The sequence below is a fragment of the Anopheles coustani genome, chromosome 3, assembly GCF_943734705.1.
Source record: "Anopheles coustani chromosome 3, idAnoCousDA_361_x.2, whole genome shotgun sequence".
In the NCBI taxonomy this organism is placed as follows: Eukaryota; Metazoa; Arthropoda; class Insecta; order Diptera; family Culicidae; genus Anopheles; species Anopheles coustani.
In genome coordinates, this window is record NC_071288.1 from 17,636,046 (window position 1) to 17,659,846 (window position 23,801).

Here is a 23,801-nt window from a genome sequence, read left to right on the forward strand (position 1 = left end):
TCTATTATTCGCAGGAAACGGGAAATGGTGTTTCACCGCCAACCTGTGCTTGGGCAGCCCGATGCTGCTTCAAAACGGGCAGTAATACTTTTCCCCATTTATTCCTTTTTTGCCTAATTTCCCAGAAAAGCGAAAATCGTACCGCTTCTCTGCACTTACTTTGCGGATTCGCTGAGGTTTGCGTGAATGTTGGAAGAATGTTTCAGCGGAGGTGAAAAAGAATCATTACCTTCTTCCACCGACGCAAGGGTGTAGAAAGTAATTTATTGAACATCGCTCGGCCACCCTCGGTTTCGGGGCAGTACTTGGGAACCCCTTCAGCCGGCGAAAGGGTCCCGAAAAGATGCGTCCGGTCGAGTGCAAAGGTAACCCAAATTAATTAGAACAATCATTCGAACGAAACGCTGGTCAGCTGGCAATTTCTTGGTAGGCAAAAGGGTACAGAGTTTTGTGCAACGGGCAAACAACCAACAACATTGGAAGCGAGCGGCGAGAAGTCTTTTCAAATTAAGGAAACCCTCTTTTCCCGGAAGAACGTGAAATAATACTATTGTGTAGCCGTAGTTTGTATTATTGTCTGAAAGTAAGGAAGGAATACTTGCAAAGCGAAAGGGAAGCTGTATATATCATTTGCAAGTAGAAAATCTGTTTTCTTATATCTTTTGGGTATGCAAATACAAATTCCATCTTGTCGCGAGATTTTTGATAACAATTAATTTTGAACAAAAAGATGAAAAATCGGCAACATCTTTCGTTCGAAAATCCATGTGACATCGTTTTTCGAAACGTTGCATTATCTTTTCAATACTCATAAATCATACCCTTTGGTATTGTGGTGGAAAAACGGCCAGCACCGGCGGTAAGTGATCATAATATCCAACCCAACAATATACACAGCCATCGTAAACAAGGCGAAAGAGCCCTAAGCGCCCGGCTACCGGCTCGTTCGGGTTCTGCATACTGTCAACCATAAAGGCCCAAAATCAAGAACACAATGTAACAATCAGGCGTACATCATAAGCGGGAGGAGGAAAAAAAACATTTCGGTAGGCAAAGGAATTCGGTTTTGTCCAACCGATATCGACCAGGGGCGTAAGAATGCTGGCACATCAACCGATGCCAACGTTGATGACGTCGGGACCGGAGTTTAGTTCGCTTGGTTACCGCGGTACCACCGAAGGCCACCTGTCGGAAGGATGCTCCTAAAGATTATTGTACTTCTCCGTAGGACATACGCACATGGCACATTCCCTTAGCGGATGCCAATGGAGAGCCATTTTCCTTCACGCCCGTAAGACCGGTCTAAGCTGAAAGGGTCGTGATGATAACGTGAACGTGAAAAGTGAAGCCGGTGGAAAGAATGTAATTTGTATCCTTCCGTCATGCTGCCGCAACAATGAAGCGGACGGATTGGTGACAACCGAACCGGCAGTCTGTGCTGCGGCGAGCCTCTGGGAATTGAACGTCCGGCCAGATTTTCCACCCACAACCGTGCCGTAGTGTGTGGTCCCTAACATTCCACCGTCTCCTTTTTTTTCCTTTCCAACCATTTCCATTGTTATGGTGAGGTCTCAGGAACTTCCACTACCGGAAGCGTACGGTGGCCATCGAACGGCGGACGTCAAAGCGGAATAAAAACGTTCGTACGACAGCAGAACTTTCGCCGTGTTCCGCAGGTGTTGATCCGGAGGTAATCTCTAACTTTACGACACGTCCGGGACTCTCCGACGACCGGACAAACAGCGGCCAGACCTAATGAGCTCACTTCGTTCGAGTTATCCTAGGTGCACGTGTGTGGTTTTCCGTGGCAAAATATTGCACTTTCCACTTCCGGTCGTTCCGAGCATTCGAGCCGCGGGAAGTTTGTTCCCGTGAACCAATCACTCCAATTACGCGTTGCTATTCAAGCGCATTTAGCTCGGAAGGGGCTGCGGGAAAAATGGTTGGACATTTTCCCGAAAAATCGGACTCCCTTCTGGAGAAAGCCATCAGAAGAGAAATAATCCCACTGCTCGCTGGACCGAAACGAGCAAGCAATTTTATATTCTCAGAACATCCGGATGGTAATTGTGATTCATTTTAAATTATTTTGAAAATAGGTTGCCCCACAAAATGGGGTATTTTTAACTTTAGCAGCAGATTTATCGTTGGTCGTTGTGATTGTTCTCGGTAAGCTTTTCATGATGCCAAACATTCAAACAATCCGGTTCGCTGGAACAGGACATTATTATCCTGTCCGGTTGAGGCAGCGAATTCATTTCGACATTCCACAACATACCAGTCGGAGGGGGCGGCGCCGCCCTCCACCCACGTCCGCCCCACGTGCTCTGACAATGACAATGCTCTCGGGAATTTAAGGAGCTCGAATTGAATCCACTCAATCGGATCTGAAATTTCCATTCTGGGTTCCTTTCCAGCAGGGACATTCAAATATACTCACGTTTCAAAACCGGAGTCGGCCAGCGGGGCTCAATGGTGTATGTGTGCATGAAGGCTGGGCCGAAGGTTTGGTAGGGGTTGGAATTTAACGGGCAGTATGAGTGACAAGTGTCTTATTCTATTCCACCGTGATCGTATTTCGTCTGGCATTTGAAAGTATGCCTCGTTAGCCGGTACCATTCAGTTAAGTTATGGCATACGTGCGAGCATGTTGAACAGGACAAAGACATTTGTCTACTACGAGAAAGGATAAAAACACGAGGAAAATGTCTTACAATTCCCGAGTGCGTACATCGAAGCGCCGTTTTTGTGAGGGATATTTAAAGGCCAAGAACATTTTTCTTTATCATAGACTAAGTTAACAGAGAGTCCTCGTTAAAACTTATGCATGATTTTTCGTTGTTTTCTTTGACAGGCAAGCCTAGCCACTGCGCAGCTGTTTGGCAATAGTGCGAATGCACTCGTGCCAGCGGGACGGAATGTCCTACGACAGGGTGATCGAGCACCGGCCAATGACCACACCCACATCGAGACGATCGACGTGAAGTGCGACCAGCGCAATGGCATGCTCGTGACGGTGCAGTTTGAGGAGGACTTCCGTGGAGTTATCTACAGCCAGGGTTACCACAACGACCCGAAGTGTCGTTATGTGCAGCCCAACCAGGGAGGACGGCAGTTCACCTTCACCGTGCCATATGCCGGGTGTGGCAGTAAGCCATCCTGCGCGGTCTGTGCCTCGGTGGACAACGTGCTCGTCATTCAGACGGACGAGGACGTGCAGGAGGCATGGGACACGGCACGGCGCATCTCGTGCAGCCAGGGCGAGCAGCGGCAGAATACGATCATCTTCAAGCCGTTCGTCGTCGATCAGCTGGAGGTCATCAACGTGCCAACGTCGACCGGCGGTGTCGAGTGCTGGATGGACATTCAGCGTGGCCTCTACCCGAGCATCACGCCCATCCCGAGCATCATCAAGATCGGCGAAGCGCTGAGCGTGCTGGTGTACCTGCGTGATCCGAAGGGCGAGTATGACGTGTCGGTGCGGGACTGCTACGCCTTCGACAGCCCGGACTATGACGCTCCGACCACGGCGCGCCTGCAGCTGTCGGACAAAAATGGTTGCTCGCGCAAGAAGAAGCTGTTCGGGCTGTGGCAAAAGACCACGCAGACCGGCAGCTCGGGCGCCACGCTCGTCGTGCACAACAGCATCAAGGCGTTCAAGTTCCCCGACCGTATGCAGGTGTTCCTGAAGTGTGACATCGAGATATGTCGTGGTGGATGCGGACCGCAAGTGTGTGCGGAGGAAAATTCGATCAGCACGGTTGAGACGTCAACCCGTCGCCCTACGGCACCGACGCGAGGAAGACCAGAAAGACCGACGACTTCGCTGGCACCGACTCGCGGACGTCCAACACGCCCGCCACCAACAGCACAGCCGACGCAACCGCAGTACACGGCGCCGCCCAGCACGCAGCCTCCTCGTCGAGGAACGCGTCCTCCACGTCCGGTAGAGACGACCCCGTTCCCAACGGCTCCGCCACGTCGTACACGTCCGCCGAATACGAGAGCTCCGGTCACTACCGTAGCACCGTTTGTTTGCTCACCTGGCTCGACTGACGATCGTTGCAATGATGTGATCGTCACCCAGCGCCCGGACTGTTCCCGTGGATCTCGTGATCCTCGCTGCCGTTCGCGTGGAACTCGCCCAACAGTTCCACCGGTCACAACTCCGAGCACTCCGGCACCACTGCGATGTTTCCCGGGATCGACGGATCCACGCTGTCCGACGACCTTCCGACCGAACGTACGCCCAACGCGTCCACCGCCATCGCCGACGACGCCACGCCTCTCAACGACTCCGGAAGACGACGAAGACGACAGTGTGCCCAACTGCCTGCTTCGTGGAAGCGATCCACGTTGCGATGAAATTTCAATCTTCCTACCCGAGATTCCACAAAATCAGGTCACGACGCGGCCGGTAGTGGTTCCGACATTGCCACCAGTGCCATCGACTACGACATCAAGTTGTTTCCCGGGATCGAACGATCCACGCTGTCGAAAGCCAGTGCTTCGCTGTCCACCGGGAACAACGGATCCACGCTGTCCCGGATTCGTCCAGCCTACGGTTGCACCAAAAGAAGCTCCCACTTACTTACCACCGGTACAGTGCTACCCAGGCTCAACCGATCCGCAATGCCCACGACCGGTTCCAACGACGACTCCCGCACCGCGGTGCTATCCAGGTTCAACGGATCCTCGGTGTCCGCAGACTCCTCGTCCTACGCCAACAACGCAACCACCACTTCGTTGCTACCCGGGATCGACAGATCCTCGTTGTCCGCAGACCACTCCTCGTCCGGTACCTACAACTACTCCTGGGCCTCGTTGCTTCCCTGGATCTACTGATCCTCGGTGCCCACAGACGACGCCTCGTCCAGTACCGACACCACCACCAGCGCCACGTTGTTATCCAGGCTCAACCGATCCTCGATGCCCACAAACAACACCGCGCCCGGTGCCAACTACTACTCCTGCTCTTCGCTGTTATCCAGGCTCCACGGATCCTCGCTGTCCGCAAACGACTCCTCGTCCGGTGCCAACAACTACTCCAGCACCGGTCTGCTACCCAGGATCTACTGATCCGCGATGCCCACAGACGACTCCCCGCCCAGTTCCGACACCACCTCCAGCACCGCGTTGCTATCCAGGCTCAACTGATCCACGGTGTCCACAAACCACACCGCGCCCGGTACCAACAACTACTCCAGCACCGGTCTGCTACCCAGGATCAACGGATCCACGATGCCCGCAAACGACTCCCCGTCCAGTTCCGACACCACCTCCAGCACCGCGTTGCTATCCAGGCTCAACAGATCCTCGGTGTCCACAAACCACACCGCGCCCAGTGCCAACTACTACTCCTGCTCCTCGCTGCTATCCGGGATCCACTGATCCCCGATGCCCACAGACAACTCCCCGCCCAGTGCCGACACCACCACCAGCACCTCGTTGTTATCCAGGCTCGACGGATCCTCGCTGCCCGCAAACGACGCCCCGTCCAGTACCAACGACGACTCCGGCCCCGGTTTGCTATCCCGGTTCCACCGATCCACGATGCCCAACGACTCCTCGTCCTACACCAACCACGCAACCACCACTTCGATGTTTCCCGGGATCGACAGATCTTCGATGCCCACAGACGACAACACCTCGGCCAGCTCCGACAACGACTCGTGGACCCGTTTGCTACCCGGGATCGACCGATCCTAGGTGTCCGCAAACTACGCCACGCCCTGTACCAACTACGACGCCTGGACCACGTTGTTATCCTGGCTCGACTGATGTTCGCTGTCGGCAGACGACGCCACGACCAGTTCCACAATGCTATCCAGGTAAGAGGTGTTTGGAGATGGAATGATTCTTGTATTTACTTGTATTTGATCGGGGTTTTGTGTTTGTTTAAAAGGTTCCCGTGATCCAACGTGCTCTGATAAGCAGGATGCCGAAACTTACCTCCCTCCGGTGGAACAACCAAGACCAACTACTACCGCTCGTCCAGCGTGTTATCCAGGTAATAATCGGGGCAAAAATTGTGGTTTAAGTTTAGCAAATTTGTTTCTAATAATATTTAATTGTAAAACAGGTTCCACGGATCCTCGATGCCCGCAGACTACTTCACGTCCAGTTCCTACAACTACTCCTGCTCCACGATGCTTCCCGGGATCAACTGATCCTCGCTGTCCTCAGACCACCCCTAGACCAGTTCCCACACCACCACCAGCGCCTCGTTGCTATCCGGGCTCAACCGATCCCCGTTGCCCACAAACTACGCCTCGCCCAGTGCCCACTACCACTCCTGCACCCCGCTGCTACCCAGGTTCCAACGACCCTCGCTGCCCAACTCCACCTCGTCCAACACCGACAACACAACCACCACTCCGTTGCTTCCCGGGTTCAACGGATCTACGTTGCCCGCAAACAACAACCCGTCCAGCTCCTACCACGACCCCAGCCCCACGTTGCTACCCTGGATCGAATGATCCACGCTGTCCCACGACCCCTCGTCCAACGCCAACAACAACAGCAGCACCTCGTTGCTATCCAGGATCAACGGATCTGCGTTGCCCGCAAACAACTTCCCGTCCCGTCCCAACGCCCCCGCCAGCGCCTCGTTGCTATCCAGGTTCGACTGATCCTCGGTGTCCGCAGACAACTCCTCGTCCTGTACCAACGACAACTCCAGCACCTCGCTGTTTCCCGGGCTCGACTGATCTTCGATGCCCACAAACCACACCGCGCCCTGTCCCAACTACTACTCCAGCACCCGTGTGCTACCCAGGATCAACGGATCCTCGGTGTCCAAAAACGACTCCCCGCCCCGTACCAACACCACCACCAGCGCCTCGCTGTTATCCAGGATCGACTGATCCTCGGTGCCCTCAAACCACACCGCGCCCAGTTCCAACAACAACTCCAGCTCCCCGTTGCTATCCAGGCTCCACAGATCTTCGTTGTCCACAGACAACTCCACGCCCAGTGCCTACTACAACTCCAGCACCAGTTTGCTACCCAGGATCTACCGATCCTCGATGCCCCACAACACCCCGTCCTACACCAACAACGCAACCACCACTTCGTTGCTTCCCGGGATCAACTGATCTGCGTTGTCCGCAAACAACACCACGTCCAGCGCCAACGACTACCCCTGCTCCACGGTGCTACCCTGGATCCAATGATCCCCGCTGTCCTCAAACAACACCACGACCGGTTCCAACAACTACCCCTGCTCCCCGATGCTATCCAGGATCCAACGATCCCCGCTGCCCGACAACTCCTCGTCCAACACCCACCACGCAACCACCACTTCGGTGCTTCCCCGGATCAAACGATCTTCGATGCCCGCAAACTACTCCACGCCCGGTGCCAACACCACCGCCAGCACCACGTTGCTACCCGGGATCAACCGATCCACGCTGCCCACAAACAACACCCCGCCCAGTGCCGACCACAACGCCTGCACCGCGTTGTTTCCCCGGATCGCTTGATCCTCGCTGTCCAACCACTCCACGCCCGACAGTGCCGGCACGCCAACCGTGCTATCCCGGCTCTCCGGACCCCAGTTGCCCGCGAGCATTCGATCCACCGACCACGCCATCGGCCTGCTATCCTGGATCACCCGATCCCAACTGCCCGCAGCCTTACCGACCAACTAGCACTAATCCTCCTGCTACTTACCTGCCTCCATTCCCTGCATCCAACGCACGCTCCGTGCGCCATCTCAGCCCGGAAACGCTCAACGATATTAACGCACTGGCAGACCTAACGGACGGTGCCGGTCCCGAGGTGGCTGCCGACGTTTCCGCTAGTGCCGATTCGTCCGCACCTGCTAGCGAATCGAGAACCAAGCGAGAGACCAGCGTGTTCAACGAACTGGATGGCGAACAGACGAAGGAAATTATTTCCATCACGCTCAACATCAAGGGCTACCAGTTTGAGCCGTAGGACCAAGGCAGCCAAAGGCAAGGTGATGCGTGAGTTCACCAACCCAATCGAATAATACTCATCCGTAGTCGCGTAACGTTAGTTTACCAAAACGGAAGCCAGCAGCAGCAACATTCAACGGCGTAGGGAATTGTAGGTTGGCAGAGATCCAATCTTTTAGCCGTTAGGAAAGACGTAAAATTTCGAACCCAATGTACGCTTTGAAGTAGATTGTAAACATGATTGTAAATAAATTAAACAAAAAGTTTGAAGACGTTCTAATTGAGTGCCTTAAACGAAACGTTATAAAATTACCTTGATGGTTCAACTTTCATTCCATCCGAAGTCAAACTACTGCTTAATTTAATTGTTTGGGATGTTTCTATTTATGACAAATTTTCACGGCATTGATTTTCCACTTGCCTCACGTGTCGAATACATTTTGCATCAGTGTTAATTGCTGCTGCTGGAGGAACTGCAGTATCAGCTCGTCCACGTCATCGTTACTGCGCGCTATCTGCTGCCGAATGATCTGCTTAAAGTCCTCCTTCACGCCCTTGTCTGCACCACGGGTTCCAATGCGCCGGGCACCGGTCGCTAGGCTCTGCTGAGGCATGGCCAGTTCGAGCTTTACATCGGTGGCATGTATCCACAGGTGCATAAACTCCTCAATTATCTCCCCGTTGATGATGTAGTTGGTAAAGAGCAGATACGAAAACTGCCGACGGCTTTTGATGATCTCGAAAATAATTTCCACCGTTGATGATTCGTGCGGCCAGTTGAGCTGCGACAGAACCAGCAAGTTACCCAAAACACTATTACCGCACTCTTGCTCGATCAGTTTCGGCTTTAGCACTGCAATCAGCGTCTGCACGAGATAGTGTAGGATGGCCCGTTTCGAAAGTGGTATCAGCATGAGGACGCGGGTGGTTGGCGCTTGGGAGACATTCTCAAGATAGGATCCACCGTTCGGCGCATGCGCCAAGTGCTTAAGGACTGTCCCAATCTGCTCGAACAGCAGGCCTGTGATGGGTCCTTTGGCGAGGGTCAGAGCAAACTGTCGTACGGACTTTTCCAGTGGCGACATCGTGGCCAGGTTGGATGCTTGTAGCAGGGTGGCCGCCTCCTCATGCTTCTCAAGCAACACATACAGATCGTTGAGGAACTTCTGAACCCAGCTTGAAAGCTGCGGTATGCAGAGAAGAAGCTGCGCAAAGTCGGTCTGTATTACGTCATTTGCGTGCAACAGTTGCCAACAGCTATGGCATGCAATCAGACAGTTCGGTGCGTCCGCATTGACCGGTGGGTTAACGAGGATGTGCGGAATCTCGAGCACATTATCACGCGGTCGGTGTGATAAATCCGACACCAGATCCTTTAATGTTTCCACGAGAATCACCTCGGTTTCGTTGGTGCCGTCCTTCGAGCGAAGCTTCGAGTGCGCTATGTACTCCTGCAGCGACAGCACGAACACGATCGTCGAGCAGAACAGTATCTGCTTGCTCTCCGTCGACCGGAACGGGTCGAGATTGTAGATGTGAATGATTTTCTGCCAGTAAACATCCTTGCTCCAGCTTTTTTTGTACAACAGGAACGGCTCCCATTTGAGAATCTTGCCACAAAAGTCCAAGATTTCAAATATCTTCCTCCAGCACTCCGGCACCGTCCGTGCCTTGTCGTCCATTTCGTTCAACATCTGGTTAAGATAGTACTCGAAGCAAACGGCCATCAACCGGTGGACAAGCTTGGGGGCGAGCTCCGGCACTCGATTGTACACCAGCGGTATAGCTTCGTTGAATAGCATCTCCTTGAAGCTTGGAATGCCAACATTTTGAATCAACGTTTCCAATAACCGTGGCTAGAACGAGAAATGAAAAATGACAAACAAGCCAACTGGGGCAACATCCAATTGGGGAATGCTTACCGCATGAGTAGAAATGGCCTGGGGAAAACGCTTCAATAGCAGGAAAATCAACCGGCAATGGTCGAGATTGTTGTTCGAGTGTGCCGCCGTCAACAACAGTATCTGATGCTGCACCTCATAGGATATGTACTGGAACATTTTGACATAAAACTCCTGCTCCGGTGTGGTGGAACCCTCCGGAATACGGAGTGCGTTCGTCATCAGGGATATTTCGTTCAGCAGGCTTGTAGGCGTTTGGTGCGCCCCGTGAAAGGTCATCACGCTGCAGAAAAGATACGTTTGAGCAATCAGCTTTCACGGACGTGTGCCCCACCAAAAGAAAGAAAAACTACTCACATGTAGCTCAAACATTTTGCTGCTTCCTCGAAATTGTTTGCGTTCTTTTCTATCTCGTACGCCTCAAACTGCAATGCACAAGAAAATAAACAAACTTATCTAAACCGTCTTCACTCAACAAAAACGATAAGCTCCGGCTGGTGGATAATCAACCGGTATCGGGTTACCTGCACCCCGAAATCGTTCGGGAAGAGTGTTTTTGCAGCAATTATCCACGCCTTCGCTTTGTACGGATCAGTGGATTCCTTGGCGCGTGCTATGAGATACTTTTCATTCGACAAAACATCCATTTCTTTGATAAAACTGTTGCTGAAACCAAAAACAAATTAATCTACGCGTGTTTACGCTTTCAGACGTACACAGTAGTGTTGGCATAATAGGGATTCGTTCCCCTGACGGATTCGAATCAGATTCGATTCGAGTAGGACTCGTTCAACCTGTTTGATTCTTTATTTTTCGAGACATAGGAACTCCGGACTTCTGTAATAAAAGAATAAAGCCCTAAAATATGTAAATTTATATTTTCGATTAAGCACAACGCACAAAAGATGAAATTTTTAAGGTAACTGAAGTATCTATTCGATTTTATTTTGAGTACCTAGGTAGTACGCCTATGACGTATACCTAGCGGCAGTAGCTAGATCCAAGGATAGAGCTCACTCTTTTGTGATCGATGTTTCATTCGCGAGTCCGCTGTTGTGTCGATTGGTGCTATTGTGTTGTCTGCGCTGGTTGGAAAGCGTTGCTACGGCACGGATCTATAGCTCGATATAACAAACCGTTGTTTAATCTATAAGAAGTGTCCTTTCCAGTAAGTTTAGTGTATGATTTACCCTGAGACGGATTTTTTGTGTCGGACAAACGATCACAACAACTTGCTTCCCTAGATCATTTAAACATCTTCGACCGGTATGATCGTAAGAAAGATCGATTAGCAAATGGAAAGGGAAAGTGTTGAAATGTGGCTACCGTGTTATGTTCCTTTCCTTTTTATTGGGCGTTTTACAAACTATAGTAGGGCAAGTGATTTCACTTGGAAGTTCTTCACATGTGCAAAATAAGACGAATCTTCTATGTTATCAACGATTTATCAGCATTTGTTTTATATTTGACGGAAAAAGCGGATCGATAACTTCAAAAGTGTTTTTCAAAGTTTCCTGTGACATCATCAAAACGGTTGCCATTGGTTTATTAACCCCTCCAGTATCTCAGTTCTGTGCATCGAAATTTCATTTTGTTTTTGAATGGTCTACCATTTCTGCTTGACGGCCGGAAATTTCATCTGAAACAAGCGCCACCTTTGCAAGAAGGGAATACGTTTAAAGTGTCCACGGCTATGTTGCCCGAGCAAAACATTGGAAAACCGGTTCTGTGCCTTTTGGAGAAAAAAAATACCTTGCCAACGCTCGCTCCCAGCATTGATTGTGGGATGGAAGCATAGGAATCCACCATCGGTGATCGAACGGCCATCCCGCTGTGGTGGTAGTCGTGGCCCTGTCGCTTCCAGCAACAATCTCGGCAACAACAATAACGGGAATAAAGCCACCACACTCAAGGACCAGAAAGTGATTCAAAACTAGTTGGATGGTTTCGATTGGATTGGACAACAACGCGCTCCTGTGAATGTCTGGAATATTTGCTGCTCACGATCATCCTCGTAGTCTTTAGCATTGTCGGTCGGACGTCGGTGGATAGAATCCGTGTTGCATAAATCTGCATCCATCTACCACGGCTAATGTGCCGTCCAAACGAAACAATAGCACATTAAAAGTTTCCAACGATCCTCCTTTCGTCTTCTCAATGGACTCCCCACGACAACCCAAATATTACAGCATGAATCATGGTTCATCGTAAACCGCCCTTTAACCAGGTTTTATTAATTTGTTTGACCAACAGAGTGATCCCATATAATCTGAAAACTGATCGTGAAATACAGCACAGAAAGGAGATCGCTGATTTTTAGCAACCAACTTTAACATTTTCGATCTTCAAGTTACAGAAGTGTGATAAAGTGTGTAGAGAAAATCCACCGTCTGGAATCTCAATCAAAAGTGCCTATAATAGTGCCTGATGTAATTCTTCTTAAAGGATAAAAGAAAAGTTACTTTCATTGTAGGTAAGTAAGTTAAGCAGTTGTTTCGTAGGTGCTTGTTGTTTAGTGTAGTCTAAAAATAGCTTCGTTCAGATATTTGCATGCAAAACCATCAAATAAACGACACCATTCAGTCCCATCCGCCCGCAAACCAAGGCAGTAATTAATCGACACAAATTGTCGCGAAAAGAGGAAAAAAAAGTGGAATTGCGGAGCTCTTCTCCACTTTCTTCGGATGATGATCGCAAAGCATTGACGATGGTGTCTCTATTTTTAAAAGGTAGTAGAAGCTATTGGTAGTACTTCCGGCGTATACAAATTGCATACATGATTGGCGCATTATTCTTGCTTGTCTTTTGACGGCACATGTTTAAGAAGGTTTTAAAATTCTCTTTCCGTATGCTTCCTAGAAGTACCTCCTTAGTGGGTTTTCCTTTGTTCGTTGTTGTGGATGATGTTTTTAAATATAACAGAAGATCACCAAATTGCCTTTTCAATTGTTCTTCGATAGAGCATCAAGGTGCAGGTGATCACCCTGGCCATTCAATTTTGAACATGCCGCAATGAGACTTTATGCTAAACCGTTCTATGGTGTTTGACACGATTGACCAACACTTTTCCACCCTGATTACGGCACAATAATTCCCAGCCCCGACTGGCAGACGGACCATTGTTGTGGGCCATTGAGTTTTTCACCTTCTTCGGGGCCAATTCTTTTATCTTCTCGCACGCACACGAGCTCGCGCCCGACCGTGGTTCGTGTAGAAAGTTCCCAGGAAGTACCATCAAACATTAATTTACATTTTTATTTATGCACCCATCATCGGCGGGCGATGCTTCTCCTGCTCCAAACCTCTCGCCGGCCATTGCATTATGCAGCGAAGGTGCAGTCCAGTGTGAATTTATCTGTTTTTATATTATTGTCCCAAGCGACGGGAGAAAACACTACACCGCCATTCGGTAGATACCCTGCTCTTACTTCATCCATCGCGGTGGACTAAGGCAATCGGAGGGCTTGCCACGAACGTGCCCGTATGCGAGGGAAGACTCACGGTCAAGAAGCAACAGAAAGGGCTTGGGCTCGCCGAAGAAGTAGAAACACCCACGACAACACGACCAACAACAAGCCAAACCAAAGCGAAACAAATACTCGAACAAACAACTATACACACATACCCGTACACTAACGCAGAAAACAAACAACAAACAACGATTTGCGGTATGCTCGTTTAGGTCCAAACAACGCTAACGCCTCCCAGCTCCCCAGCCCGCTTTAGCTGGCTAGTGTTAATTGTATGTCTAGTGGGTATTTTCTTACCTTATCTTTTTTCTGTTTTATTTTGCATGCCTCACCCACTGACGATGCCGTCTAGTTTTACCTTTTGCTGTAACATAATTACCAAACAAGCATGAAGAAGCGTGCTTACTGCAAGATTTTTTGTCCCCCAAGAAAACTGACCGTTCGTGGGCGCCATACAATCAACCTGACCTGTACAGCGTTTGGTTAGAGCGGATTCATACTACAGAGTTCTTTGCACTAGAATCATTCTAGTTTTTTTTGGGTATATGTATTATTCATCCCCCAGATTGAAGAAAAGTTACACACGATATAACTGTTCTATAAATTGACTAATTTCTTACGCAACCCCGAGCCCAAACGTTTATCGGAACAGGTAATCTGGTGGTTCTCCCCTCACGCCTGCTTCACAGTGAAATTAATGATCACTCTCCGGGAGATTATTGGGAGCTGATAGGGAAGGTTAAAATAAAATGGCATTACCCACGTCTTAGAACTTTCCCCCCTCTTTAGGGGGCTTTAGGCTTTGGGCCCCCTCTTTAGAAAAAAAGCGTTTGCCAAATTCTTTCATGCGTTAAATGTAAGCTCAAAATTATACATTCGATCGTATATAGGCAGGAAAGAACAAAACAACCCAACCGTACCCTCGTAGCGGTACGGTAAAGTTCAACAACATTAGCACGGGCATTAGCCCGTTTTGGTAGCACCAGAAACGGAGAAGGAAACATACCGAAGGGAAAGAATCATCCAGGAGCGATTCTATCTGATCTAACTGCGATCTACAGTTCAGAGCTGATTGCGGTTTCTGGCTTTCGTGTGGTGTACGCCATTGCGACGGGTAGGTCCCCCAGAATGACCTGCAATTACTTGCGCGTCGTACCGTCGATACTTTGGACGGATGCAAGAAAGGTTCCACCGGGTCGGGACCCCGAGTTTGCCGACTCACAGGCCTTACACCACCTAATTGCCCGATGGGGTGGACCTCTGTTTAGCGGCACAACCTTTTCTCGGCTTATTACCAGCTAAATGCAAGCAAACAATCATCGAGCCCGTTTCGATTTTATACGCTCGATTTGTTCTTGATTCGGTACTTTCCCGGTTCCGTTACCCTCGCGCCGAGCTGTGTTCTGGATGTTTAGGATGTTCTGGCCGTCTATCCGCGTTCCGAATTGTTCGTACTTCACCAGAAGTAAATGCTAATGTGTTCTCAAATTGTCCAACGTTCACGTGGCTAACGTCGGTGTATTAAAAGTACCGTTTACGGTTGCGGTCTGCGTGGCCATGATCTAACCTTCAGCTCGCCGCCGCATGTACGCTGCGCCATTAGAGAGTTGGAAGCCGGGTGATCTTGGGCCAGCCTAAAAACAAACCCCCGTCCAGTCCCGTGGACGAACATTTATTTCTCCCAGTGCGCGCTCCATCGGGTGACCTTTGCGAGCATCATTCGCGATCGGCCATATGCAGGTAGCCATGCTAACGATCGCTCGTTTTAACATCATCGGTCCGTAGGCTGATGAAGTTCCATTTAACCACACGATGACGATCGTCCCACCAAAGTGGAGCCTCAAATGATCCTCAGGGGTTTCCTCATGAAGGGCGAGTTAGTGTCTTCTTTCTAACCGCTTGTGCTTATGCTGGAAAACATGACGTATTAGTGAGATATTGCCATGTTTTGTGGAGACACGCGAGGAAATCGGAGATTTACCAAGCGCGTTCCGACGGGTCCTATATGTTCGGTTCTAATTTCCTTTCGGTAAATGCCAAACGAAGGCGGACAAATTTCACCCAACAAACAGTACACAAGGCCGCCGCCCTATAAACGACCCAATCCGGCCCAGAAATAATCTACGCGCTCGTGTAAACCACTCCCCCCTGCCCCAGTGTTTCGGAAATGGGACTTGTAAGTTGAATCGTGCCCGCTTCGCTTGGTGTGTCCGGGACAAATATGTACATTGGGGACCTAATCTCATCTCCACCGAGGGATCATCTGTCAGCTAATCTATGCACACAAAAGGCACCCCATAATATACTCCCGGTAAGATGTGTGAGCCAGTCCACAAGGAGAGGGCTTAGATGTCCGGGCGTCCGAAAGTCTTCCACGATTCAGAAGTGTGTTTGATGTCGCTGATCCCGCGGCTTCGGCGCGGCGCTAGTACTCAACCAACCCACAAGGGCTCACAAGAAATGTCACACGCGGTAGCCGAAAAGATCGTCCGGCTTCTTTCTCCGTGTGAGGAATCATCTGCCTATCGTCTTGACATGTGGTCTTGGCGTCGGTTCGTCTTACCTCCAGCCACCCATGATCCCCGTTACGAGGATGGTGTCGGTCATGATGATGATGATGATGATGATAAAAACGTTCACGAAGACACGAACGCCACAAAATTAATGGTTTCCGCTGTCGATTCCAAGCGCTCTCGGACGTGGAGTTGGAGGTAGTGAAATGTCTTCGTGAACTCCCGGTGTCGGAAGAAGTGTGGAGTCCGCAAAAATAACAAAACCAAACCAACAATCACATCGCCACCAAAAACCTCCCAGACCGGCGGACGGTGAGTGCTCTCGTGTCTGGAGGATTATTTACATCACATATGATATGTGGCCAAAGTGTGATGCCACAAGAAAGTTGTAATCCTTCTGCTAAAGCGTTTGTTTGCTTGTCGAAATAAATTCGCAACTTGCGGAGGATGAGATGTTTTTCTTCGCTGGACTTATGTTGGATAGGTTTTTTTTTACTAATGCACATTAATGTCGTCCCTTCCATGTTACGTATGGCGCACCAATTTCTCTTCAAATCCCCTCTGGTGCAGTTGCGCAACGCCACTACAGTGTTTCAAACTCCCTCCCGGAAAGAAACAGATCAAACCATGGACAGCTTCTTAGCGCGCTTTTTCACGCGAGCTGCTCCCTGCAGGCCAGATGCGCGTCACGTGCCCTTTTCGACACGGTTGCACCTCCTCGCGCCAGCCAGCTCCGTATCAAGTGTCGACGGGTTTGGTTTTTCCTCCGAACACGCTAACTAACTCCGAAACGCGGAGTCGATGTGGAGTTTGAGACCCCGGTGCTCGTGCCTGTTAATTTGAATTTTAGTGAGTCCGCGCTCCCTAGCCTCTTGTGAAGAAGTAGTAGTGCTAGTAGTAGAAGTCCCACATCCGGACATTACCTTCAAACGGAGAAACCGAAGGGAGAGGTGTTTTGTGGGTTGTAGAAACGCGGGTGGGTGTCAACTCACCAGTGTGGGAGAGATAGAATTTCCAAATATAAACACTCCCGAAAAAAAACCCAACCAGCCAGCCATATTTGGAGAAGCTGCGCCGTACCACAGGGAGGGCGGACAGGGGAATAAAAGAAATGGTTAGCTCGGGCGCGTCTTTCTTGGCGGGTTTACGGGGAAGATTCTACTTTCGGCCCGCCCGAGAATGTTTGCTTTGAGAGGGCTAATCTTTTATGTTTTGGTATTGTTCCTTTTACCCAATCCAAAAATATGATACTCCTCCTCGCGATCCGATCGGTCAGATAAACATGCGAAGACAATCTTATCTTAAAGTATGTTGGGAAAACACAAACACCACCAGGAGGAAGGTTTTCTAAATTTGGTGCAATTTAAATGCCATATAATTTGTTTCGGGGGAACAAACTTTAATGAGTGTTGTCCATGCATTTGTTCGATTTAGTGTAATGTTTGAAGGGAAAGCATTTTTGAAATTATAAAAACTTCGATAGTTCCTCATTAACGAATTGCATTTTTGAGCGATACCAATTTATTTTAAACTGCTTACCAACATTTCTACCATATTTTGAAAACAACTAAACAGTGACAAGAAATGCGTAAACATCCTGTAAAACCAGTAAGCGCTCATAAAAAAAGGTAAACTTATTGAGACACTACCGATAATTTCAATTGGCGAAAGTTGTTTTGATCGGGAAGAAAAGGAAACGAAACATTCATCACCGGCAAAAGTGTGGCGTAAAACTGGAAGATAACTTGCAGGCATCATACCGTCCGTGCTATATCCGGTGTGCCGATCTTGTGTTTATGTGGAGAAAATTTTCTCTCGCGTGACACAATGTATACATTTTGCTGATAGAGGAAATGTTATTGCAGTTGAACGAGTAGAGATCTCAAACTGGTCACAAACTTGAACGGGGCGAAATTTAAAACTGACTCACTGAGTAACAAACTGATCGTGATGCTTCGTACCGTGTTTGATGCAACTGGTAAACTGGAATGGAAAGTGACGAGTGGGCATTTATTTTTGTGGTTAAAAAACATTGTGTACGCAACATTATTCACTCGCCAAGTCTCTATCGCTTCTCGTACAGCTTATGTCAGACATAATGCAACCTCTCCCTGCGATTATTATCGAAAATGTGTTGAACTTCCAACGTACAGATAATAATACGGTGAAAGGGTGAACAGTCATGTCAGCGAGTCATTTCGGAGCCGAAGTTTGCAAACCATTTCGCACCTCTTCGATGATTCCAATGGGTGGTCAAATGATGCGGCCATCCGAAAGTCCCACGAAGTGCTTCTTCACGCGGCCGATAATGTTGGCTGGGTGTAAGGCAGACTTTTAGGTGACGCCACCATTTCATCATATCCTCCCGCCTGTGCCGAACGAGCATAATTGATTTTCATAATCAAATTCGGAAAGGAAAACTGCGCTTCTACCAGTATAATAATTCATCGTCTCGCGGCAGATGAATGCAATTTCCAATTCGTAAGCCTGCTGAAGCTGAAGGAGCGATTAACTTCGTCGATGGCTAGGTGGGCTTTCGTTACATACACCTTTATATTGCATTAAAAAAACATAGATGAACATCTATCCCGATCGGTGCGAAAATCGACAAAACGATAAATAGCGAAAGGGTGGCATAAAATACACCACCAAGCGTAATCGCGACGAAATTATGTTAGTGGATTACGATTGGCAATTCCTCGGAAAGAGATTTTGAAGGCCCACCTCGGAGTAATGTTTACTGTTTTGCACTTGAGCTCTTTGCTACTGTGGTGAATGCTGTTATTATATGTTATTATTATATGTATAATATCACGTTTAATACTCCCCCAGTGGAATCCTATTTCTAAAGGAAAGGGGATTAGCTAACTTCTTTTTATAGAATTTTGTTATACAACGAGCGCTTTAAAATCCCTTTAGTTTCCAATCACGATTGTTTTTATTTCGCTTGTGAATGACCACATACTTGATAAGTTATTGATTTTAACCGTTATATATTTCCACTTCTTGGTCCATGTGGCTGAGCTACATTTTATAACACATCTGCGGCAATATTCAACTATGTTACTGATAAAGCGAACTTCCAAAAACTGCCTGTCAACGGAACCAGCACCACCGACACGCATAATATTACGTGATCATCACATTCGCCGTTTCGGTGACTCAACGTAGTCCCGATTTCCCCGGCAGATTACTCAGCCGCTCGGGCAGGGGCAGACGAAGAACCTGATCGATCGTTGAGGGGGTCCGTGTCGCGCGGTTGCTGACCTCATTTGAACCTGCTGGGAGATGGTGTGCGCTTGTCGACGGGGTGGTAAGACGCTGATTAGTGATCGCGACTCGGTGAGCCTGAACGGAGTCAATACCTCGACCGTCCGGCGGGTCCGTCCATAACCGCTGCAGGGACATATGCTCTAAGCTGGAAAAGGATAGAAAGTGCACAGGGGCTAGCTTGACCGTTCAGGACCGGTTCACCGGCTTCGGAACTCTCTATCGTAGCCGAGTGCGATCGGTCGGTGGTTGCGTATGTAAAGCTGGTGATAATTGGATATTAATTAAAACCTCCTGGCCACGACCGCTGGCACTAACCAGGTCTAGGGTTCCGGCGAGAGTTGTCGTTGCAATTCCTGATGTCGTCGCGAGCAAAACAAAACCCCCATCCCGCTGCAGAGTTCATCACATTGCACTGAAGAGTGCAGTTTGCTGGCCTTGCAGACGTGGACACTTGTGACGTCCAATGTGAGTCGGAAGGGGTCTACAAGTTCGCGCGAGGTTTAACATTCCCACCACCGTGGTTACAGTAACCCCGGCGAAGCCCGGATGCTTTCGACACTGACCATAAAGATTTTTAGGGTCTTTTCGCAAAGATCAAGGAAAGCCGTCTGAAGGATGAACTGCAAACAGAGATCACGCGATAAACACACAAGCTACCATCCTTCCCGAGCTTGTGGCACCTTTGATGCGCGGCGATCCATTAGCGGATCTGCTTCATCAGCCCCCTTCCCCCTCCCCCAGAGATCTATCCGCGGAAACATTCGGACGTTTCGATCGTAGAGCAGAATAATTGACCACAGTGTGTTGTGTTTATGAGTAGAGGCAGCCTTGGACTACAAAGGGGCGAATTTGTGTTTCCTTTCGGAAGAATCATCGGGTTCGGTGTAGCATTATTTACCGACCTGCCGACGGAGCGCCCAAAGGCAACGGTTACCCAACAGCACACCGAATGGATGAAGTCCAATTAATTAGCCAGCAAACTCTCGCGCGGCATGGCGAATTGAAAGCTTTTGACCCAAATGTGTGGTCCGACGTTCTGATGGAAGTACTGTTACAGACGAGCTTCCTCGAGCAGAAGGCAACGCCTGGGGTATCTTCTTCAAAGTCACGGAATAGGCAAGCAGAACGGAACTGAGGGAGAACCGTAGCGTGCGGTTGGAATCAGGTATTAAGCAAACACGCCTGATCGACTGTGGGGTCTTCCAGATGCTGGGAGGAGAGGTGCCGCTTATTCTCGGCCTACATTGCTACCTACCGGCTGTGTCCCGCGAACTTCTTGCTTCTGGTACCGCGGGGTGTATATGGGTGCATGTGTGCTTCCCGGGGAAGGGGTGGGGATCCGATCGCGTGCGGTAATATGGTCGATCGATATCGGTCAGGTTGCGCTCGATTGAACAGCGTCCCGGGATGGGACCTCGACTCCCTCTCGAAGCGAATCGGAAGGCCTAGAAGCTAACGGTTCTAAAAATGGAGAATCGGCACGAAAACAAATTCAAACGGGTCGAATCAAGTGGCACGTAGCGGTGCGGTGAAGTTCATCCCATATTCTTCGCTCCGGTGCTCACCCAATCACACACATGCACACACTCATTTGGCTAGAATCGAGACTGTGGCCCGGACCCCAACCGGTGATCTTCGGTGAAGGTGCTGGCAGGCTGGCGCTTTAGCAAATTAACTGCATTAACCACAAACCGTGCGCGGTCGGAACTGTGGAGGTGGGTGACATGTTGACGAAGGTTTTGGCATTGCACGGATTGGACAGGATAGAATTTCATTCCCTCCGAACGACGGGAACTGACAGACGAGCGCACCGACACCGGTGTGACAGCGGCTGCATAGCCCCCAACCAGTTGGTGTAGGATGTCAATTAATTATCTGCAAACCCGTCGGAAGTGCGAGAGCTATATTTAAGGCACGCTGGGAAGATGTTTGCCACGACAGGCCGTGGAAGGCGGACAGCCTTTGTTGCTGTCCGTGCTCGTGACATTGGATAGGATACGGATCAATCGTTCGCAACGACAAGCCTGATGTCAATAACTGAGATGTAAATATTTCTACCAAGTCGATCTTCCTCCACCGATCGATCGTGACTGCCAGGAGTTGATTCTGGTGCAGAATGGGCTTCAACTTTCAGGAAATTCAAACAACATTCCTTTATCCTTTAACCTCTCAGCCTACCGGGGCGTTCCATAACTTTGTAACTGTTACTCATTCGTCTGAAACATTTCAAGGTTTACACATCCAGTGTGAAAGAATTCCAAAACCTTCTCCCTGCTCCTCGATCGCAATTGGCAAGAATCTGCCCCTCCCGACGGAAGACATAAACTAGACAACAAAAAAGCATACCTCCGGAGAGGCAACAATCTGCTCATTGCAGCCGCGCGACGTATTTAGACCCTTTTCCCTTCGGTGTCATGCCATGTCGTGTCGTCGGATGCTATTCGCACAAAAACCCCGATCCATCTTGTGACACGGCAGCACAAAGGCACGAGGGCAACATGTCCCCATCGTAGGTTTGCGAAAGAACTTGCGAACGGAAATGGCGGCTCGCGAGTCTAGGCGACGAAAATGACTCCCGACGGTTGGCGTTTTTTGGGTAGGTTTCCGACATGGATGGAGCATACCCTTGCAGTCTGCGGTGTCTACTACCCTAGCCTTGATGAACTCGGAACGATCTTCGAACCTAGTAACAAAGACAACAACACACGTACACTCGCGGAGCAGAACAAGTCTCACGACTTTGGCGGCGTTAAAACACCAGAAGAGGCGAACGGAGGAGATCCCGGAGACATTTTAATTGCTACTCTCGGTGCATTTAATTATTCGACACGAGGCGTGCAGTGGAAGCTGATGCCAAGGGTCGCTGGAGCACCACCACTTCGACACTATCCAGAGCATGCGGCGTAGAAAGTGTTCTTCTCTAAAGAAAATAGTCTCAGTGCAAGCGGTTTACTATAGTTGCACTCTTTTGCTAGTAGGGAAGAAGCGGTCGAGGTCTGCGATGGAACCACATTTCACACCTCATTTGTTTTCCTTCTTCGATCGCTCGTGATCTTCTGCTTCGCCTTCTGCTGCTTCGAAAAAGAGCAACTGCTTGTTTGTCTGGTACTTCTTCAATTATACATCTTTTTTTTTTTGACAAGAGATCAGTAGTGATCTGGATTGATCTTTCCAGAGGTGGATGAGTTTAAACCCGACACATCCACCTGATGTACCAGCGCAGCACTGTTCGGGGAGGGTCTTTTCAGTCGCCTCGAAGAGATGATGCTTTCCTCTAGCAAACCGTCGGCACGCATGGTGTAACGCACCACATTCGGTTTCAAACAATCCGCCACCCCACCTCAACGCTTTCCACCCGCTTCCGGAGGCGGTTCCACTGAAAACATTTCCCACGTGTGGCATGCCTTCCCCCCTCGGTGTGCTGTTTTGCCTATGCGCACACGAGCTCTGGCTCGCGAGCTCGACGGCAGCAAAATGGTTGAAATTAATACGATTGTTGCACTCGTAAATTGATGTAAACCCATTAAACTTGTTAACGCCGGTCGATTAAGCGCAATGTTGTTACGGCGTTCCCGCGCAATACTCCAAGCGGGTCTCCCTCGACCGACCGCGAAGTGAAAGTATGCGCACACGGAGCGGCCGCTCTTTTTATGTTTTTCGCTGCCACCTTTCCTACGGCTCGTGGACAACACATTTTTCAGCTAGCATTTTTCGCCTTGTGTGATCACAGCACACTTCCGAACAAATATCCCTTTACCTCCGTACCAAAAACGCACAAACGGAAAACTTTATGACCGACCGGCTCGATGGTCCCGGTCGTTCTCATCCGGTTCGAACTGGAACTTCATCGTGTAGGTGCCGCACGATTTACCCTCCAACCGCACGCGGGACGAGATTCATCAATTAATTTCATTGGAGCGCGCGCCGCTTGGAAAGTGCCAATAAACATTGAAATGAAACAACATGGATACAACAAAAACCCACCCATAATCGATTCACCCGATGAAAGTGTTTTGTTACTTAAAACGTTTAATTTGCAAAACAGAAACAGGGCCCGGCTCGGGAGTAAATATTTAACGCACAAACTGGACCGTGGATGCGTTTGGAATGTTGATGAAAAGTCAATACAATTACGCGCTTCCGGAGGGCGAGTTGGTTTGAGGAGGCATTTCATTTCAGTAGCATTCACTTACGTTAATCTCCGATGATCAATCTTCCTTATTTTTATATAAAACAAGTTTGTTTACGATTGAAATGAATGGGTAATACTCTTGTCAATTTTTTTTTAAATATTTTATTTTTATTTTTAGACCAGCAAACCGAAAGGAAATGGTAACCTACACCTCTCCGGCAGCCCAATTGTTGCTGTCGGTTGTTCCGTAACCGACTTAAGCGAACGCAAAATCAACCTCATCTGTCACCGTCGATCGGCGGTTTTTGGCGGCGCATTGAACCTGCCACTTGTCAAAATGATCACCGGTAGTGCCAAAACCGCACGATTAGCACGGCGAAGGGTGTGTTTAACTTTTTTTGGATTTATGAAACCGCCACCATGTGGATGATGGCGAGTGATGATGGTTGATTTTCCTCCCCAAAGCCTAATAGTAGAGTGTTTTATTACCACACCGTCGACCGGCCTTAGCACACTCACCACCCTTGTGCCTCAAAAAGATCGACGAGACAGAACTAGCCGGAAACGCTCCAAACACCGGCACCGGTGCC

At 49.4% G+C, this 23,801-nt stretch overlaps 3 protein-coding genes across 4 annotated transcripts in view; 2 read left to right on the top strand and 1 right to left on the bottom strand.

Annotated features, from left to right (window-relative positions):
• Positions 1 to 7,941, top strand: part of LOC131272175 (mucin-2) — a 28,495-nt gene extending 20,554 nt beyond the window's left edge. The window contains exons 4-6 of the mRNA XM_058273831.1: positions 2,855 to 5,831; positions 5,906 to 6,010; positions 6,083 to 7,941. Of these exons, the coding sequence (XP_058129814.1) occupies positions 2,855 to 5,831; positions 5,906 to 6,010; positions 6,083 to 7,941 (4,941 nt within the window). The remainder of the gene's footprint in view (positions 1 to 2,854; positions 5,832 to 5,905; positions 6,011 to 6,082) is intronic.
• A 271-nt stretch (positions 7,942 to 8,212) lies between these two features.
• Positions 8,213 to 10,484, bottom strand: LOC131272323 (integrator complex subunit 10). The gene is made up of 4 exons (XM_058274019.1): positions 10,348 to 10,484; positions 10,181 to 10,248; positions 9,845 to 10,106; positions 8,213 to 9,778 (listed from the first exon to the last, which is right to left on the bottom strand). Exons 1-4 carry the CDS (start codon positions 10,468 to 10,470, stop codon positions 8,345 to 8,347), a joined length of 1,887 nt encoding a protein of 628 aa, XP_058130002.1. The 5' UTR covers positions 10,471 to 10,484; the 3' UTR covers positions 8,213 to 8,344.
• Positions 10,485 to 10,872: 388 nt separating this feature from the next.
• The window catches only part of LOC131272650 (CDC42 small effector protein homolog), a 28,596-nt gene continuing 15,667 nt past the window's right edge, over positions 10,873 to 23,801 (top strand). For both annotated transcript variants that reach the window (XM_058274471.1, XM_058274472.1), the window contains exons 1-2: positions 10,873 to 10,991; positions 12,174 to 12,296. The gene's annotated coding sequence lies outside the window, so the exon portion shown is untranslated. The remainder of the gene's footprint in view (positions 10,992 to 12,173; positions 12,297 to 23,801) is intronic.

Bases quoted from the DNA above. Each gene is read 5' to 3' on its own strand.
- LOC131272323 (XM_058274019.1), bottom strand. From the start codon at position 10,470: ATGGATGTTTTGTCGAATGAAAAGTATCTCATAGCACGCGCCAAGGAA. The intron at 10,249-10,347 runs GTAACCCGATAC...TGTGCATTGCAG, and splicing joins CGAACGATTTCGGGGTGCAG to TTTGAGGCGTACGAGATAGA. The intron at 10,107-10,180 runs GTGAGTAGTTTT...TCTTTTCTGCAG, and splicing joins GCAAAATGTTTGAGCTACAT to CGTGATGACCTTTCACGGGG.